At 46.4% G+C, this 15,482-nt stretch overlaps 1 protein-coding gene across 2 annotated transcripts in view; it reads left to right on the top strand.

Moving 5' to 3' along the window:
* Positions 1-15,482, top strand: part of TTC28 (tetratricopeptide repeat domain 28) — a 126,483-nt gene that overhangs the window by 88,599 nt on the left and 22,402 nt on the right. For both annotated transcript variants that reach the window (XM_085238228.1, XM_085238229.1), the window contains 7 exons: positions 1,591-2,098; positions 6,369-7,710; positions 8,418-8,941; positions 9,960-10,069; positions 10,351-10,480; positions 10,902-11,120; positions 13,096-13,261. In XM_085238228.1, the coding sequence (XP_085094354.1) occupies positions 1,591-2,098; positions 6,369-7,710; positions 8,418-8,941; positions 9,960-10,069; positions 10,351-10,480; positions 10,902-11,120; positions 13,096-13,261 (2,999 nt within the window). The remainder of the gene's footprint in view (positions 1-1,590; positions 2,099-6,368; positions 7,711-8,417; positions 8,942-9,959; positions 10,070-10,350; positions 10,481-10,901; positions 11,121-13,095; positions 13,262-15,482) is intronic.

Genomic DNA, 15,482 nt, shown 5'->3' with positions numbered 1-15,482 from the left:
TGTGCAGGGCTCTGTGCAATGTTTTGGTTTTGGGGAAAGAAAAAAATAATAATCACAGCGTTTTGAATGCCGGCAGCTCTTCTGTTATAATTAAGCTGCCTGAAAAAGTGCCTCTGGGAAAACAGATGCAGCTTGGCTGTTTGTGAGCTGGCCAACAGGGAGCTTCCCTATGGTGTTGTATCTCCTGACTTAGATGCTGTGTTTAATAGCTAATCTGTCACCTCAGGTTCTTGTATGAGAAAAGATGAACCCCTGTTAATTTGAATCAGCGTATTGTTTTACAGCTCCTCAGTCTGGAAACATTGCTCTATTGATGCTGCTGGGAGTGCATAAGCAAAGATAGGAAGAGGGTGAGAATGTCTCTTCATTGGCAGCACCAGGTTATCTCATCTTAAATTGTAAGGACAGCGTCATGAGATGCTGCATCTCAGGTGGAAGGGTGGACTGAGGCTTTCCTATGCTCGCGTGCCGTGACAAGGTGAGAATGGTCCTTGTGCAGTCTCACCTTGACTGTTCCTTTCTGAAGGTGTTTGAAAAGATGGTTATTGTGGAACTGGGTTGCAGCAGCAGCTGGGTAGCAAAGGAAATGCATATGTAGGGGACTGCGAAGCACTCTGGGTCAGGGATTTGGAGTGAGCAGCCTTGCTGAGGTAGCAAATAGGCACTGAGCAGCAGAAATGTGTCCCTGCTCTTAACTCCTTGCCCTGCCGTCAGCCCATGTCCTGATAGGTGCAGTGATCAACAGTCTGTTTCTTTCTAATTTGTCTTGTTGGATACAGCTGTTTCTCAGTGCTAAGGTTTCCAAATAACTGCATTTATTTTAAGGTATTCCCAGAGGACAGGGGCTCCAGCTGCTGAAGTCCTGTTGCCTGTGCAGCAGTCCCAAGGTTGTTGGGGCTGAGTAACAAACAGTGCTGTGGTAGAAGGACCCTGTTTTACTGCACAATATAAATGTTCTTTTGAGCATGGTGTGATTGGCCAAACAAATGTGAAAATGTTGGTGAGCGTCCTCTGGCCTACTGGTTTTCCACGATGAGCAACAAAGGCCTTCTCTCTGCTGAGTGCTGGCTGCAGATGTGCAAGTTTCCAGCAGCTGTATTCAGGGGCTGTTCAGCCTGAGAAGAGGAGAGCAGGGAGTCCTCCTGTGGGCTCAGCACGCCTCATGGTTCCGCCATGTCACACATCCTGCTGCTGGTCTCTGTGCACGATGCTCTTTGGCACCAGCCTGCAGGGTGTGAGGAGTCCGTCATGTCGACATGAGCTCATTGTATGCAGGGGGGAGCAGGGCAAGCGTTTGTCTGCTCTCACTTTCTCTGTTTCTTTCAGGAGTGCCGCCCTTCCCCTTTACCCAGATATGCACACACTGTGTGTGTTTCAGAGAAAAGAGATAATCTCAGCACTGCTCTCTCTCCATTACTGCTGCCTCCACCTGAACTGCCCTGATGCGTGTAGAACTGCAGAGAGCGGATTTCCAGCTGGTAGTCACAAGTTTTCTCCAGAATGGCCCTTTGTGGCTGATTTCTGGGACTGAGGCCATCAGACTTGTTTTTATGAGGACTTGTACTTACTTCTTCTCTTTTATCCCTGCAGGCAGCATCCGCAGCACTGAGCAGTCTGGGCCATGTGTACACAGCCATCGGGGACTACCCAAATGCACTGGCGAGCCACAAGCAGTGTGTCCTCCTTGCAAAGCAATCCAAAGATGAGCTGTCTGAGGCACGGGAGCTGGGCAACATGGGAGCGGTGTATATTGCAATGGGGGATTTTGAAAATGCAGTGCAGTGCCATGAACAACATCTTAAAATCGCCAAGGAGCTGGGGAATAAGAGGGAGGAAGCCCGAGCTTACAGCAACCTGGGCAGTGCTTACCACTACCGGAGGAACTTCGACAAAGCCATGTCCTACCACAACTATGTGCTGGAGTTGGCCCAGGAGCTGGCTGAGAAAGCCATTGAGATGCGAGCTTATGCGGGCTTAGGCCATGCAGCTAGATGCATGCAGGACCTGGAGAGGGCTAAGCAGTACCACGAGGAGCAGTTGCACATCGCTGAGAGCCTGCAGGACCGAGCTGCTGAAGGCAGAGCCTCCTCCAATTTAGGTAAGGCCCTGATGTGGAGCAAAGTTGGTCAAGGAATGCAGCAACTGTTGGAGCTGCTGCCAGGACCCAGGAGGCTTGCTGTGTGCTATCTTCTTAGCTATACCAACTCCACCAGACTATCTTCATAAAATAAACAGGCACTTGGCAGATTGTGTGCCAGTGTAATGTGTCCCATGTTAAATTATTCAGCCACTCAGAAGGCACCAGAATGTACAAGGTCATGACAGAAGGCAATTGAGAATGCGTGCTTTTGAAGAGCTATTGAGGTGTCAGAAAGAAACATAAGTTTTGCACCAAGGCAAGAAGCAAGAATGCAGTTTATTATCCAGCCGTTAATTTTGGAGCTTGTCAGCTTGCTGCATTCTATCTTGGGTGACACATGGATCAAATCCTAACTAAGTTTGTGTTCAGAATGTACACATTAAAATAACGGAGTGTAGAATAATATGTTCTTCTAAGGACAGCCATCAGTATCTTACTGGCAGGCTGAGAAGGGTTGAATTACATCAAAGCGAAGTCCATTCCTCCTCTTTCACAGTGCCAGATGTGGAAGCGAACAAAGATGTGTTTGCATCTCTGGCTGTGAGATGTGGGAGTCTGTGCTGCTGTCACTGCAGCTGTTGTTGGGATGTGTTCTGACTGCACAGCTCAGCTGGACGTACGTGGCTGTGGGGAGTGGCAGAACAGGGCTGTTGTGGGTATGACAAAATACATGTTTGCTGGCAGCCCCTGAATCTCAGCTCTTGGAGGCCTCCCCACACTGTAAATTAGCTTCTGTTTCTGCCTGGCAGTTGGCACTTGGTTCGTTTGTAGATGCTAATTGTACTTTGATGTTATCAGCAGCAGGTAATTGAAAAGGGCTTGATGAATTACTTAATTTCTCATAATAGCTGACTCTTCGAGAGCTGAATGAAGAAGATAAGATGAACTGTAGAAAATGCATCAGCCTTAGCTTTCTGATTACTGTTGGGAGTCAACTTCTTAACAGAAATTAGGGAAAATGTGTGAGACAGAATAGGTTTGAGGCACAAGTTCCGGTGAGGTGCTTAGCCTTACAGAGCCCTGAGCATTGCTGCTGTTTCCGTTAGTGGGACAGAGCAGCCAGGAGGCCTGGAGTGGATAAAGCTTTGCATCTGGATTCCCCTAACTTCTGTGCAAGTGCTTGCCGAATACAAGGTAGGTGCTCTCACCAACCACAAACCTCATCGCCCATCTCTGCTGCCATTGCGGGGTTCGTCCGGGCAGATGTGTAGAGTCACAGCTGTGTTCAGCTATGAGCTCCTCAGAATGGGAATGGGCCAGTTCTAAGCAGCAAACCTCCCAAGTTCAGAAAGGATTTCGTGTGCCTCCTCTCCGAGCACAGCTTTCTGGAGAATTGCCACAGTTCCTTCTGAGCAAATCCAGAAAACTAAGGGAATGAAGTCTTGGAAAATGGAAGCAGTCTCATGGTTTTGCTTTTCCTCCCTATGTCTGTTTGGTGAACGGTCTTGGGCTGCCTGAGTTGTTTCCCATCTCTGTGAGCCTGTTGCCATTGGGCAGACCATCACTAGAGGAAGGAGCTTCATTTGAGTTCAGTGGTGTTCCTTCAGCTGCATCTGTGCTCAGTGTAGTCTGGCTCTGTTACTCAGCACCACAAAAAATAAAAACAGATGCAGAAACATTGAGAGGAGATGGGTTCAGCAGTTCCCTGCGACTGCTGATACTACAGCAGTGATGTTGCTTTATCCCAGAACAAAACTAAGTGCTACCACAGAAGGAAGCAACTTGCTCTTGTTCCTTGGCCTCCAGGGGTACTCACTTGCATTTTTAATTCTCTTGCAATGTTGCTGGCTTGAAACCAGTGAAGTCGGGACTAGAAAGTTCATCTTAATGTGATTATTATTCTTACAGTAGCTTTGGATTTAGCAATAGTTTCAACATGCAATTCCAGAAAATTTTCTTTAAAAAAAAGTATTTTGGTGCTGCAGATAATGTTTTTCTTGTTTGGATTTAGACCTAAGTATAACTTTAGGTTGGTATGCTGACTCAGCCACTCTACACTTTGTATTAAAATAGTTTTCTAGCTTCTGAGTACAGGATCTCACGTTTCAGCTGTTATTTGGATATTTTTCTGTGTCCTCTCTATCAGAGTTAAGTTACGCTGGAAAAAGGGAGCACGCAGTTCTTGTAGAGAAAGTCTATTACTGTTGTTGAAATGCATCCAGTGCCAATTAAAAAGTCGAGTCTTAATTGTCTTCTTCATCTAATCCACATGCAAAACAAAGCCTCATCAAAATAACCATGCTGACAGGCAAAAAAATGTATCTAAATGTGTGTTTCCAAGCCAGAATGTTAGAGTTGGCCTCTTTGCTGAAGCAACAGAATTTTCTGTTTGCATTTCACTGATTTAGATGGAAAGCTCTCTTAAGTGCACTATCTAATGCTGAGCGGGACGGACCCAGAATATAACATAGCCCAGCTGCTGCAGTGCTCTGTGGGGAGATGTAATGCACTCTGTGACTCGGTAAGCAGAAGGTAATGGACTGAGGGCGAGTCACAAGTTATCAAGCCCTTCACAACAAGGAGATTTGGAGTTTAACCAGAAGTCTGAGATTGTCAACCTTTGCAAAGCAGATGGTGTTTCCAAATGCCAGGGCTCCATGCTGAGAGCTGGCTTTTCAGCTTCTGCAGCACTTAACAGTCCTGTTGTGATGCAGAGAAGGCTCTTCAGATTATTAATAAAACACGGTTTAAAGTCTGCCCCCAGGTGCTTAGCATCTATTTGCAGTTATGAGAGAACTTCAGTGCCTCTCTTTTACGTCCTTGCTACTCATAGTTGGATGGCTGTCTGTATTAAGGTAGAGGCGATGTGCCTTATTTTATCTCTAGGACCTTACTTTACTTGTAAGTGAAGGAGATTATAGAAAATTTGGTCTAATTGAACTAGTAATCATTTCAAATCCTCAAGCACTCTGTAGGACAAAGTGGAAGTGTTTTCTTCTCCATCTTGGCAGTAAAGAGGCTGACTAAAATGTTTAGAAGGCTTCATCCCCTATCCGTCTTTTTTTCCGTTGAGAAGTGTGCAAATAATGGATTTGGTAGGTGGTGGTTTTGGAGTCTAGATCAGAAGCTTTCCTTGCTGGGCCATCCTTTGTAATTAATTACCCCTGGAAAATGATGGAGATGTACCAGGAGATGGTGTGGGGTGTCTTTACCACGTTCCTCTTTTTCCAAGAGCAACCTCAGCGTTTCACATTCCTCTGTTTGGGGACAATTAAGGCTGTTGCTGTTTTATTCCTCACCGTGACACGCTTGGGATTAATAATACAGGGTGATGCATAAGGAAATGATCTTTGAATGTGCTTTCAATAATGAGTCTTGCTGTTGAATTCACTCACGTCCTGCAGCAACTTCAGGCGAGGATGTTGGTGATTTTGTGGTTTGATGGTGTGTTTGGGAAGGTGAGGAGGTTGTGCTGTGCAGCACTGTGGCAAGGCAAGCTGCAGTGCAGAGATGAGCAGTGTGTTGTCATGGCAGTGCATGCCTTACCAAGGGATGTATGTCCATGTATGTAGTGTAGTTCCTTGGCCCATGCATGATCACTGCCATCCCCAGTCACTCTCCCAGAAAAGCCGCAGGAGCTCTGAGTTACCAAGGGAATTGAAGAGAAGTGGAAGATGCATCCTGGGGTGTTGAATTTAATCTGTTATCACACATGCCATGTAATACTAATACCATGATCATGAACAAAGCAAGTTCAGCACTTATGGTCAAAAACAGGAATTGCATTTGTCTTTCTTGACTGGAAATGCAACAATTCAATGGATAGTTTATCCTCTTCTTGTTTCCAAGTGACGATTCCCTGCCCTTGTAGTGGAAATTCTTGCTATTATTCTTCAAGTTTGTATCTTTGCATTTCTTACTGTTGAATTTCATGACCCCGTTCTTGTTGCTGTGATACACAATGTTTTCCAGCCCCTCTGCACATTAATCCTATCATTCCCAGTGTAGGCAGTGCTTCTTCTCTGGGTTTCAATACATTTCACTGTAGCATTCACTTCCTGTGGGCCCAAGGCACCACTCAAAAAGTTTCATAAAATTCGTCGTCTTCTCTGCTTTCTTTCTCTTAAATAAGAAGTAGCTCGTCATAGGCTGGGTTTCCTAGACCAGCACTGTGCTGGCCACAGACTGCCAAAGGCCAAGCTGTAGAGCAGCTCTGGCGATGTGAGCTGCTGCAGAAGGGTTACCATGTCACAGTGTTTTTATTGACCCTGTTTCTGTTATTTTTCAGGAATCATTCACCAGATGAAAGGTGACTATGACACTGCACTGCGGCTGCACAAGACACATCTGTCTATAGCCCAGGAGCTCAGCGATTACGCAGCCCAGGGCCGGGCCTATGGTAATATGGGCAATGCTTATAACGCTCTGGGTGTGTATGACCAGGCTGTTAAGTACCATCGGCAGGAGCTGCAGATCTCTATGGAAGTTAACGACCGGGCCTCTCAAGCATCTACACATGGGAACTTGGCAGTCGCCTATCAAGCACTGGGTGCCCATGATCGTGCTCTGCAGCACTACCAAAACCATCTCAACATTGCCCGGGAGCTGCGAGACATCCAAAGTGAAGCACGGGCTCTCAGCAATTTGGGCAACTTCCACTGCTCACGAGGAGAGTACGTGCAGGCAGCCCCTTACTACGAGCAGTACCTGCGCCTGTCCCCAGAGCTGCAGGACATGGAAGGGGAGGGAAAGGTTTGCCATAATCTTGGTTATGCCCACTACTGCCTCGGGAACTACGAAGAGGCCGTTAAGTACTATGAGCAGGACCTTGCATTAGCAAAGGATCTCCATGACAAGCTGAGCCAAGCCAAAGCGTATTGCAACTTGGGCCTGGCCTTCAAAGCCTTGATGGACTTCAACAAAGCAGAGGAGTGTCAGAAGTACCTGTTGTCCCTGGCCCAGTCTCTGAACAATTCCCAGGCCAAATTCCGAGCTCTGGGGAACTTGGGGGATATTTTTGTCTGTAAAAAAGACGTAAATGGTGCAATAAAATTTTATGAGCAACAGTTGAGCTTAGCCCATCATGTTAAAGACAGGAGACTGGAAGCCAGTGCCTATGCAGCCCTGGGCTCTGCATACAGAATGATACAGAAGTGTGACAAGGCTTTAGGTTACCATACGCAGGAGCTGGAGGTGTACCAGGAGCTGGGAGATATGCCAGGAGAATGCAGAGCACACGGTCACCTTGCTGCAGTGTACATGTCACTTGGGAAGTACACCATGGCCTTCAAGTGCTACGAAGAACAATTGGAGCTTGGGCAGAAGTTGAAGGACCCCAGCATAGAAGCCCAAGTCTATGGCAACATGGGCATCACCAAGATGAACATGAACGTCATGGAGGAAGCTATTGGCTACTTCGAGCAGCAGCTGGCCATGCTGCAGCAGCTCAGTGGAAATGAATCTGTGTTAGATCGGGGTCGAGCATATGGGAACCTGGGGGATTGTTATGAAGCTCTGGGGGATTTTGAGGAAGCGATAAAGTATTATGAACAGTATCTGTCTGTTGCACAAAGCTTGAACCGCATGCAAGATCAGGCAAAGGCCTACCGAGGCCTGGGCAACGGGCACAGGTGAGGATTGCTGCATGTTATCGTAACAGACAGTGGAATGCAGTGCATTGGAGTACCTAGAAAGGCATCTTTGTGTCAGGGAAGTGTGGGTGCACCAGAGGAGAGGAGGATGAGCTGCATCTGAAATGCGAGCAGGCAGACTATGGGTGCATGCCAGCATGAAACAGAGAGTGGGGAAGAGTGCGTGTAATTAGGGAGCATGTGGGAATGGGAGTAGACCTGAGAGTGAGGAAATGGGAGATGCGTGCTGTGGGGCTGAAGTATGCATGCAGACAGGGGGGTGAAAAGGAGCCTGGCCAGCAGTTGGGGGCTGTGTAAGTGTGGCAGAGGGCAAGACAGGTTGGTGTCTAGGCGAGTGCAAATTGCTGCACTGTGTTATTAGAGGGATGTGTTTGTGTGACCATTGTACACGTGCACAGGGATATGGGGTGTAGGATCAGGTAACAAGGTCCTCTGGATGCTGGGAAGGAAATGGTTTGGTCAGTGCTGCTGGCTCAGATAATGGAACTGAGGTTGCTAAGTCCTTCGAACTAGAGATTTGGAGGACAGCAGAGGAAGGATGTTGATTCAAAAGTGCTGGGCACAACTCCTGGGGGAGAAATGTTTGTCTCTGCCTGAAAAATGTGAGGTGACCTTGAGAGGAAATGACAAAGTGTTTTAGTTCAAGAAAATATTGACAAAATAAATGCTGTTTTCTTCCTTTTTAGAGCTATGGGAAGTTTGCAGCAGGCTCTGGTGTGCTTTGAGAAGAGGCTTGTGGTGGCACACGAGCTAGGGGAGGCATTTAACAAAGCCCAGGCCTACGGTGAGCTGGGGAGCCTGCACAGCCAGCTGGGGAACTACGAGCAAGCCATCTCGTGCCTGGAACGCCAGCTGAACATTGCTCGTGAGATGAAGGACCGTGCTCTGGAGAGTGACGCTGCCTGCGGTCTTGGTGGGGTCTACCAACAGATGGGAGAGTACGACACAGCCCTGCAGTATCACCAGCTGGACCTGCAGATTGCAGAAGAAACCAACAACCCTACTTGCCAAGGCCGAGCCTATGGGAACTTGGGCCTGACCTATGAGTCCTTGGGCACCTATGAAAGGGCAGTAGTGTATCAGGAGCAGCATCTCAGTATTGCAGCACAAATGAACGATCTTGTAGCCAAGACTCTGTCCTACAGCAGTCTGGGGAGGACGCATCATGCCTTGCAGAATTACTCTCAGGCTGTGATGTACTTGCAGGAAGGTAAGAGGCTGAATTGTTCAACACGCCATTTTGTGATAGGTACATGGGAATGGGAGGAAGGCCTGAAGATGTGAAGGGAAGTGAGGTGCTATGAATGTGGCACTAACGGGATGTTTGTCAGTGACATTCAATGCTAAAGCTATTGCGGATATCCATAGTTCCTGTTGAGCATCCTGTTGAATAGCTGCCCCAGTAGGTTGTTCTGTAAAGCACACCATGTCAGTCAGAGCCTTCCATTCAACTCTGAACTTGAATTCCAAGTGTGCCTAGTGAGCGTCTTTATATATGTATGTCTGTCTGCTCCATCTCCTGGTGTGATGTGAATTCCTGAAAAACCTGGAAATAATGGTTGTTGCTGAGCTTGCATGGTCACAGCCAGGGCTTCCCGTCTCCAGTTTGTGGGAAATGTTAGGTGTATGAGAGGAGGTATCCTTGCTGGCAGCTGGGCCCATGGAGGTGGGAGACTTGGAGTATGATAGAAGGGAGCAGACAAGAAGGTGCTACTGGAAGTGAAACAAGCTCCAAGTTGCTTATGCCAGGCTCCTGTCCTCCTCCAAACCATCTGGAGCCTAGCAGGAAGCTGGGAAAGCTGCTGGGAAACAAACAAGCGATGTGGCAAGAGGCCTCTTCTCTTGCAATGTTTGGTAGCATAATGTGATTTTGATTAAGTGACTGTTAAGGTTTATGTCAGATTTCCTGGTAGGAGCATAGTGTGTGTGTTTCAGGGGACTTAAATTTAACTTCACATGGGGTTGGATCTTGGTCCATGGAAACGTCTACTCTGCTTAGGCACATCTTGTGCTGGTATTGACTGGATTGTAAACAGCTGCTGCCCAGCACTCCCACAGTTGACATCTCACTGCTCTGCTTTGCTGCTGTCTGCCTGTCCTGGGTACCCTGGAGGCATAGGCCTAACCTGAGCCAGCAGTTCCCAGCAGAAGAGGCAGAAGAAATACTCTACCTAGCTGCCAAAGTGACTCCTCCTCTGCGGCTCCCTCTCATTCTGACTTCTTTTCAGGACTGAGGCTGGCGGAGCAGCTGGGACGCAGAGAAGATGAGGCCAAAATCCGCCATGGCCTCGGCCTCTCCCTCTGGGCAAGTGGGAACCTGGAGGAGTCTCAGCACCAGGTATTCTATGGTCTGCCCTGTGCTTGCAGGCTGTTGTCCTCTGAGCCCGGTGGTCAATTCTGTCCCTGGGGGTGAAATTGTCTGGTTCATCCTGGGGTAAGGTGTGCCATGCCATAGTACTCTCAGGCCCATGTGCCTTCCTCCCAGGTCACCTGCCCTCTGCCAGGGATGCTGACCCCCTGAGGGGCTGCCTAGGGGTGTGATGACCTTGGATCCTGCTCTCCCACCGGTGCTGTCTGTTGTATCTGTCAGGGTGTCACCGTGGCTGTTTTCCCTCCCAGCTCTATCGGGCCTCGGCACTGTTTGAAACCATCCGCCATGAGGTGCAGCTGAGCACAGATTACAAGCTGTCACTCTTCGACCTGCAGACATCTTCCTACCAGGCCCTGCAGCGAGTACTTGTCAGCCTCGGTAAGAGATACCATCAGCTGAACTCCAGTCTCATGCGGAGCTGGACTGAAGGTGCAGGGAGGCAGTTCATGATACAGCCTTCACCTATCATCTGTCTGATGCAGCACAGCACTGCATTTATTTGCCAGGACAAGAAAAGGTGTTTCCAGCTTTGGATTTCAGGCACCTATGGATTCTCTTCCATGCTTTCTCCATTCATTCTCTTTTCTCTGACTCATTTCCCCATATATCGTGTTAGCTCTTGCAGCCAAGATGATCTGTGGGACTGCATACCAGTGTAGTGACTACTCCTTCCAGAAATAAGTGCTGTGATATGTTTCTGCAGGTTTTTGTTCCAATTGAGATAGCAGCTGTTCCTGTTTCTGCACCATGCTGCAAATTGTGTTGATGTCACATCTGAGAGGCGACTTTGTCTTTTCAGGTCACCATGATGAAGCTTTGGCAGTAGCAGAGAGGGGACGAACGAGGGCATTTGCTGACCTGCTTGTGGAACGCCAGACTGGGCAGCAGGACTCTGATCCCTACTCTCCAGTGACCATTGACCAGGTCTTGGAGACAGTGAATGGCCAGAGGGGACTTGTTCTCTACTACTCACTAGCTGCAGGCTACCTGTACAGCTGGCTGCTGGCTCCTGGGGCAGGTGAGGTGCTTTTTGAAGGTGAGAGCCTATGAACAAACCTTATAAAATGAAAATTGTACCATTTGCAGCTAGGAATGAATCTGGTACCACAGATTCTAGAACCCAGGAGCTGGAAACAGTGGCATAACCACAGCAATAATGACATGGAAGTGCTTATTCAGGGTTTTGACATTGACCTGGGAATGGAAATATTTCAGATGTTTAATATTTCCATTTTCCTATCTCCAGTCTGAATGTTTTTCCCACCTGGCAGAGCAGAGCAGTAATGAGATTCCAAATCTGTTGGCTCTGTGAGAATCTTCTATGCATAAGAACGCCTACTTTAATTATATTTCTGTGCTTTAGCCTTTCAAAAGCTTTTGACATTTATCCACTGAAGTGGATTGCAGAAAACAGAAGGGTGTCCCCGCTTCTTGATACTCCATTGAACTGCCTGATCCTCTGAATTCCACTTAAAGAAATGTGGAAATGCTTATCACAGAGAAGCAAGGAGGATTAATTTGAAGAGGGTTGCTTTTTTTGCAGGCAGCTGTTTTTCATTATCTAATAAAAGCGATGACTAAATTTTCATGAGTTCTTTCTGGATATAATTTAATAATTGCAGCCTTTCACCATAACAAAGCTGAAGAGATAAAAAGCATTATTTAGATTGCATCAAAAATGCTTTGGGAAGGTAAGCAGACATTTATACATGCCTGATTTCAGATGGAATGGCTGTGATTGGAAGATACTTCTCTTGGGGGTGTTTTGCAGTATTGCCTGTGTAAGTTTAGGATGATGTCATCGTGCTGTGCACCCAATCACTAGCTGGCTCATTAGTTCTGTATTTTGCAGAATAAAATGGCAGTAAGTCTACAGTATTGAGATTAAGCTGAGTGTAATAAATTTGCAAGTATCAGAAGTACATCAGCCTCATAGCCAGTCTCCTCCTTGCCCAGCTGATCCTGTAGAAGGGCAGCTGCACTCTCCAGTACATGGATTTGTGACTGCCCTATTGAATGCACTGTCAGGTATAAAGAAGGAGAGGGACAGTGATGCTTTGAATTCCAACATGCAGGTTTCCTCCTGAACAGCTTTGCTGGGAAGCTCTTCAGTAGTGACTTGACCCCTCCTCATCTTATTAGTACTGGCAGAGAGTGGCAGCCCATGATCCTCTTATCCCACTGAAACCGTGTCCTTAGAGCCTCTTCACTGATTCTCTGTTCCTACAGAAGGAGCTGCTTTACCATTATTCCCCCGCTCTCGCTAATTGATCTTTGCTGTCAATACAAACAGGGCATCCAGAGCAGCCTTTCACTGCTGATCACAGTCTGTGGTACTGTAGAATTAATTGTATCAGGAAAATTATGCCAGTCTGAGGGGAAGAAGGCTTTATGTGGAGTAGTAGCTGAATTCTTACCAAAACAGCAATTGTTCTTTGTATTATTTATTCACTGTGAAATGTTAACTTTTAATAATTTACTATATTTTAATCTGTATTTCTTTTTTTGTGTATAGCATACTTTCGTGGATAAAAGTGAAGGGAAAAGCCTTTGTGTGACTGCTGTAGTAATAATATTTCTGTTCAGCATTTGAGCCTAGTGTGTTCAATATATGTGATCAGAGACTATTACTAGGCATTTTTCAAAGACAGCTGTTGAAATGTGACTTGGGCTGGTAGATGCTTCCATGAACGATCTGTTTTATAATTCATGTAAGACTGCTGCAAAAGCAAATGCATTCTGAATACCTCATAAAAGCACTACTCTGCCTTTGTGCCTTTGAGCTATCATCTGCAAAGTACAAAGCTAGATTTTAAAAACCAAATTGGAATACAGGAGGGCTGGAAATGCTCTGTGGAGACACAGCACAGAGAGCTTTGCACCAGTGGTGCTGGAAATGGCAAACGTTGAAGACTGTGCCACTTTCCTGGGCAGCTGCTGGCAGTGCTCTTCTTTCCCTGTGGAAATAATCTCACAATTCCTGTTCCTTGCAGGTATTCTGAAATTCCATGAGTATTACCTGGGTGACAGCTTGACAGAAAATGCCGGGGAATTCCATGAAGCCAACAGCGTGACCCTGCAAACAGTAACAAACTCTGCACTAGAACAGTACATCTCAAGCGTGCGGGAGGCTCTGGGTGTGGATTCCTACTATACCCGGTAAGCTGGAGATGGCCCTGATTCTTGCTCTCTCAGCAGGAGGCACTTTGTAACATTCTCAGCTAATGGGCTGAGAAGTCTGAGAACTGAGAGCTGCAGCAGGGGGTGATTTTTTGTTACAGTGACAACAAAATTCTATGTATCGGTCTTCTAAAAGACATAAGGTGCTTTTTTTTCCCCACCTTACATTGGAAATGTGCCCAGGAAACTGCCAAACTCTTGCTCCACCTCTCTTGCAAATCGCCTGTGGGTTTCTGCAACCCTTTGAGATTACTTTAAGCACCTCTGTTACCACTGAAATTCACTTAATCTCTTGAAAACTAATCTGTACTGTCCTCAGGTCTTCACAAAGTGACAGAAGGAAGACAATCCAAATCTTTGTGACACCAGAGCAGTAGAACCTAGCAGTCCATAATCCATGCCATTTTCTTGAGAGATACAGATGGCAGAACACAAGCAGATTTGTGGCTGTATTTGCCCTGGAAAAATGGCAGAGGAGAAGGAAATTAAACTAAACCCCAAAATAGGGAAACCTAAAATAAACCATGCATTGGTATCCCAGACAAGAAAAGGAAGTTGATTGCTATGAGAAAGACAGAAGAGATGTCTGAATTGAGATGGACAACATGTATCTAGAGGAAAACATATTTGAGCCATTTTCTCTGCTTCGTTGCCTTGTTCTCCAAGGAGGGAAGAAATGTCAGAGTGATCTGTGTGGTTTATGTAGCTCTGCAGCTAGGAGATGGATAAAGGGGTTTTGTTCCTTTGTGTTAGTTGCACAGTGATTTTCTCATCCTTTCTATTAGTTCTAGTGCTGTGTATAAATGTTGTGACCACAGCACTGACTATCCCAAAGTGATGATATGAGAGATAAAATTATTTGAAGAATTATATTCTACTATTCTGAAAGCTTGTGGAGAACGTGGTTTTTGCTTCTGTCCCTCTGAGTGCAGCGTTGGAGTCAGGAAGATACTGCCATTGGGGAAGGATGGGCTGTAGTGATTCAGTGAAAGGAGGGTTTCAAGGATGCAGAATTGTGCTCATATGGACCTTTGTGTTACTGAGATACTGACGGTATCTATAACAGAGTTTGAGCATGAGCAGGTGGGCTGCTGCTGTTAGCAAAATGGTGGCTCTGGCACAGGGAGCTGTCAGGTTAAGGTTAAACTCTGACCCTCTCTGTCCTCAGTGCAGTGTGAGGTTGCTGTTTTCTGAAATCACACAGCAACTTCACAAGGGAATTGTTTGGGTTGTGTCAGCTGAGTTCTGTAAACAAGACAAACTGCTGAGACGAATTTGTGGACAACTCCTAGTATTGAAACAGTCTGAAACCAGAAGCAGTAGTAACTGCACCATGGTGGCATGTCTTCCTATTTTTTGCTCCTGGTGAGGAAGGAAAGCTGTCATGGTCTGCATCATCAGGATTTTGCTCTGGTGGTTTTAGGTTCTACACTGCAGTCTTGGCTTTGTGCTGAAAAGTGTTCATCACTGCTGGTCTTATTAAGCTGACAAGTAACGCATACCTGCAAAAAATGAAGTGTGAGAGAGTTTGGTGCCTGCTTGAACTTGTGCTGGGACAGATGTCTTTCTCTTCTAGGGGAGCTTGTGGCCTGCTCTCCTAGGTTCATGAACTCAAGATTTTTGCCTCTTCTAAGAGCTCCAAATATTCATTGTAATACTTAAAACCGTGCCAGGACTCAAGACTGTGCATGCCTGCAGCTGGAGGAAGAACGTGCAGGAGACAGCTGTTGACAGACTTTTCTTCCTCTCCACGTTCTTTCTTCCCTCCTCTGGCTGTTGTTCAGCTGCCCAGTGCCAGCGTTCAAGTGATTGGCTTTTGTCAGAGCTTGTTCGCTCAGGTTATGAGATCACATTGACCTGGAAGTATATTTACAAGATATCTTGTTGTCCATACAGCAACATATGGAGTTGCCTGTGCTGTGTTTTACCTTAATTTGATTTATGTGGTTATTATTGGAAAACACGTCCTTGCAGAAAGGCTGCAAGATGTCAGGAACCCACCGAAAAGAAAGAGAAGTGAGATGCAGGACAGCTTTAGCAGGCAGGAAAACGGGTTTAGCTTAAGTGTACAAATTCCAAGGCTGGCAATGCACCAGATGACATGCAATTTATTTAATTAAAGGAAGGAGTTGCTAAAAACATATGTATAGTAGTGTGTTTGCTTTCTGTCTTTGCAAGAAATAACTGCTATTGTTGTTTT

Source organism: Meleagris gallopavo, chromosome 17 (assembly GCF_905368555.1).
Source record: "Meleagris gallopavo chromosome 17, MGAL_WU_HG_1.1, whole genome shotgun sequence".
In the NCBI taxonomy this organism is placed as follows: domain Eukaryota; kingdom Metazoa; phylum Chordata; class Aves; order Galliformes; family Phasianidae; genus Meleagris; species Meleagris gallopavo.
The sequence above is the reverse complement of the archived record's forward strand: the minus strand, read 5'-3'. Positions and strand labels throughout refer to the sequence as shown.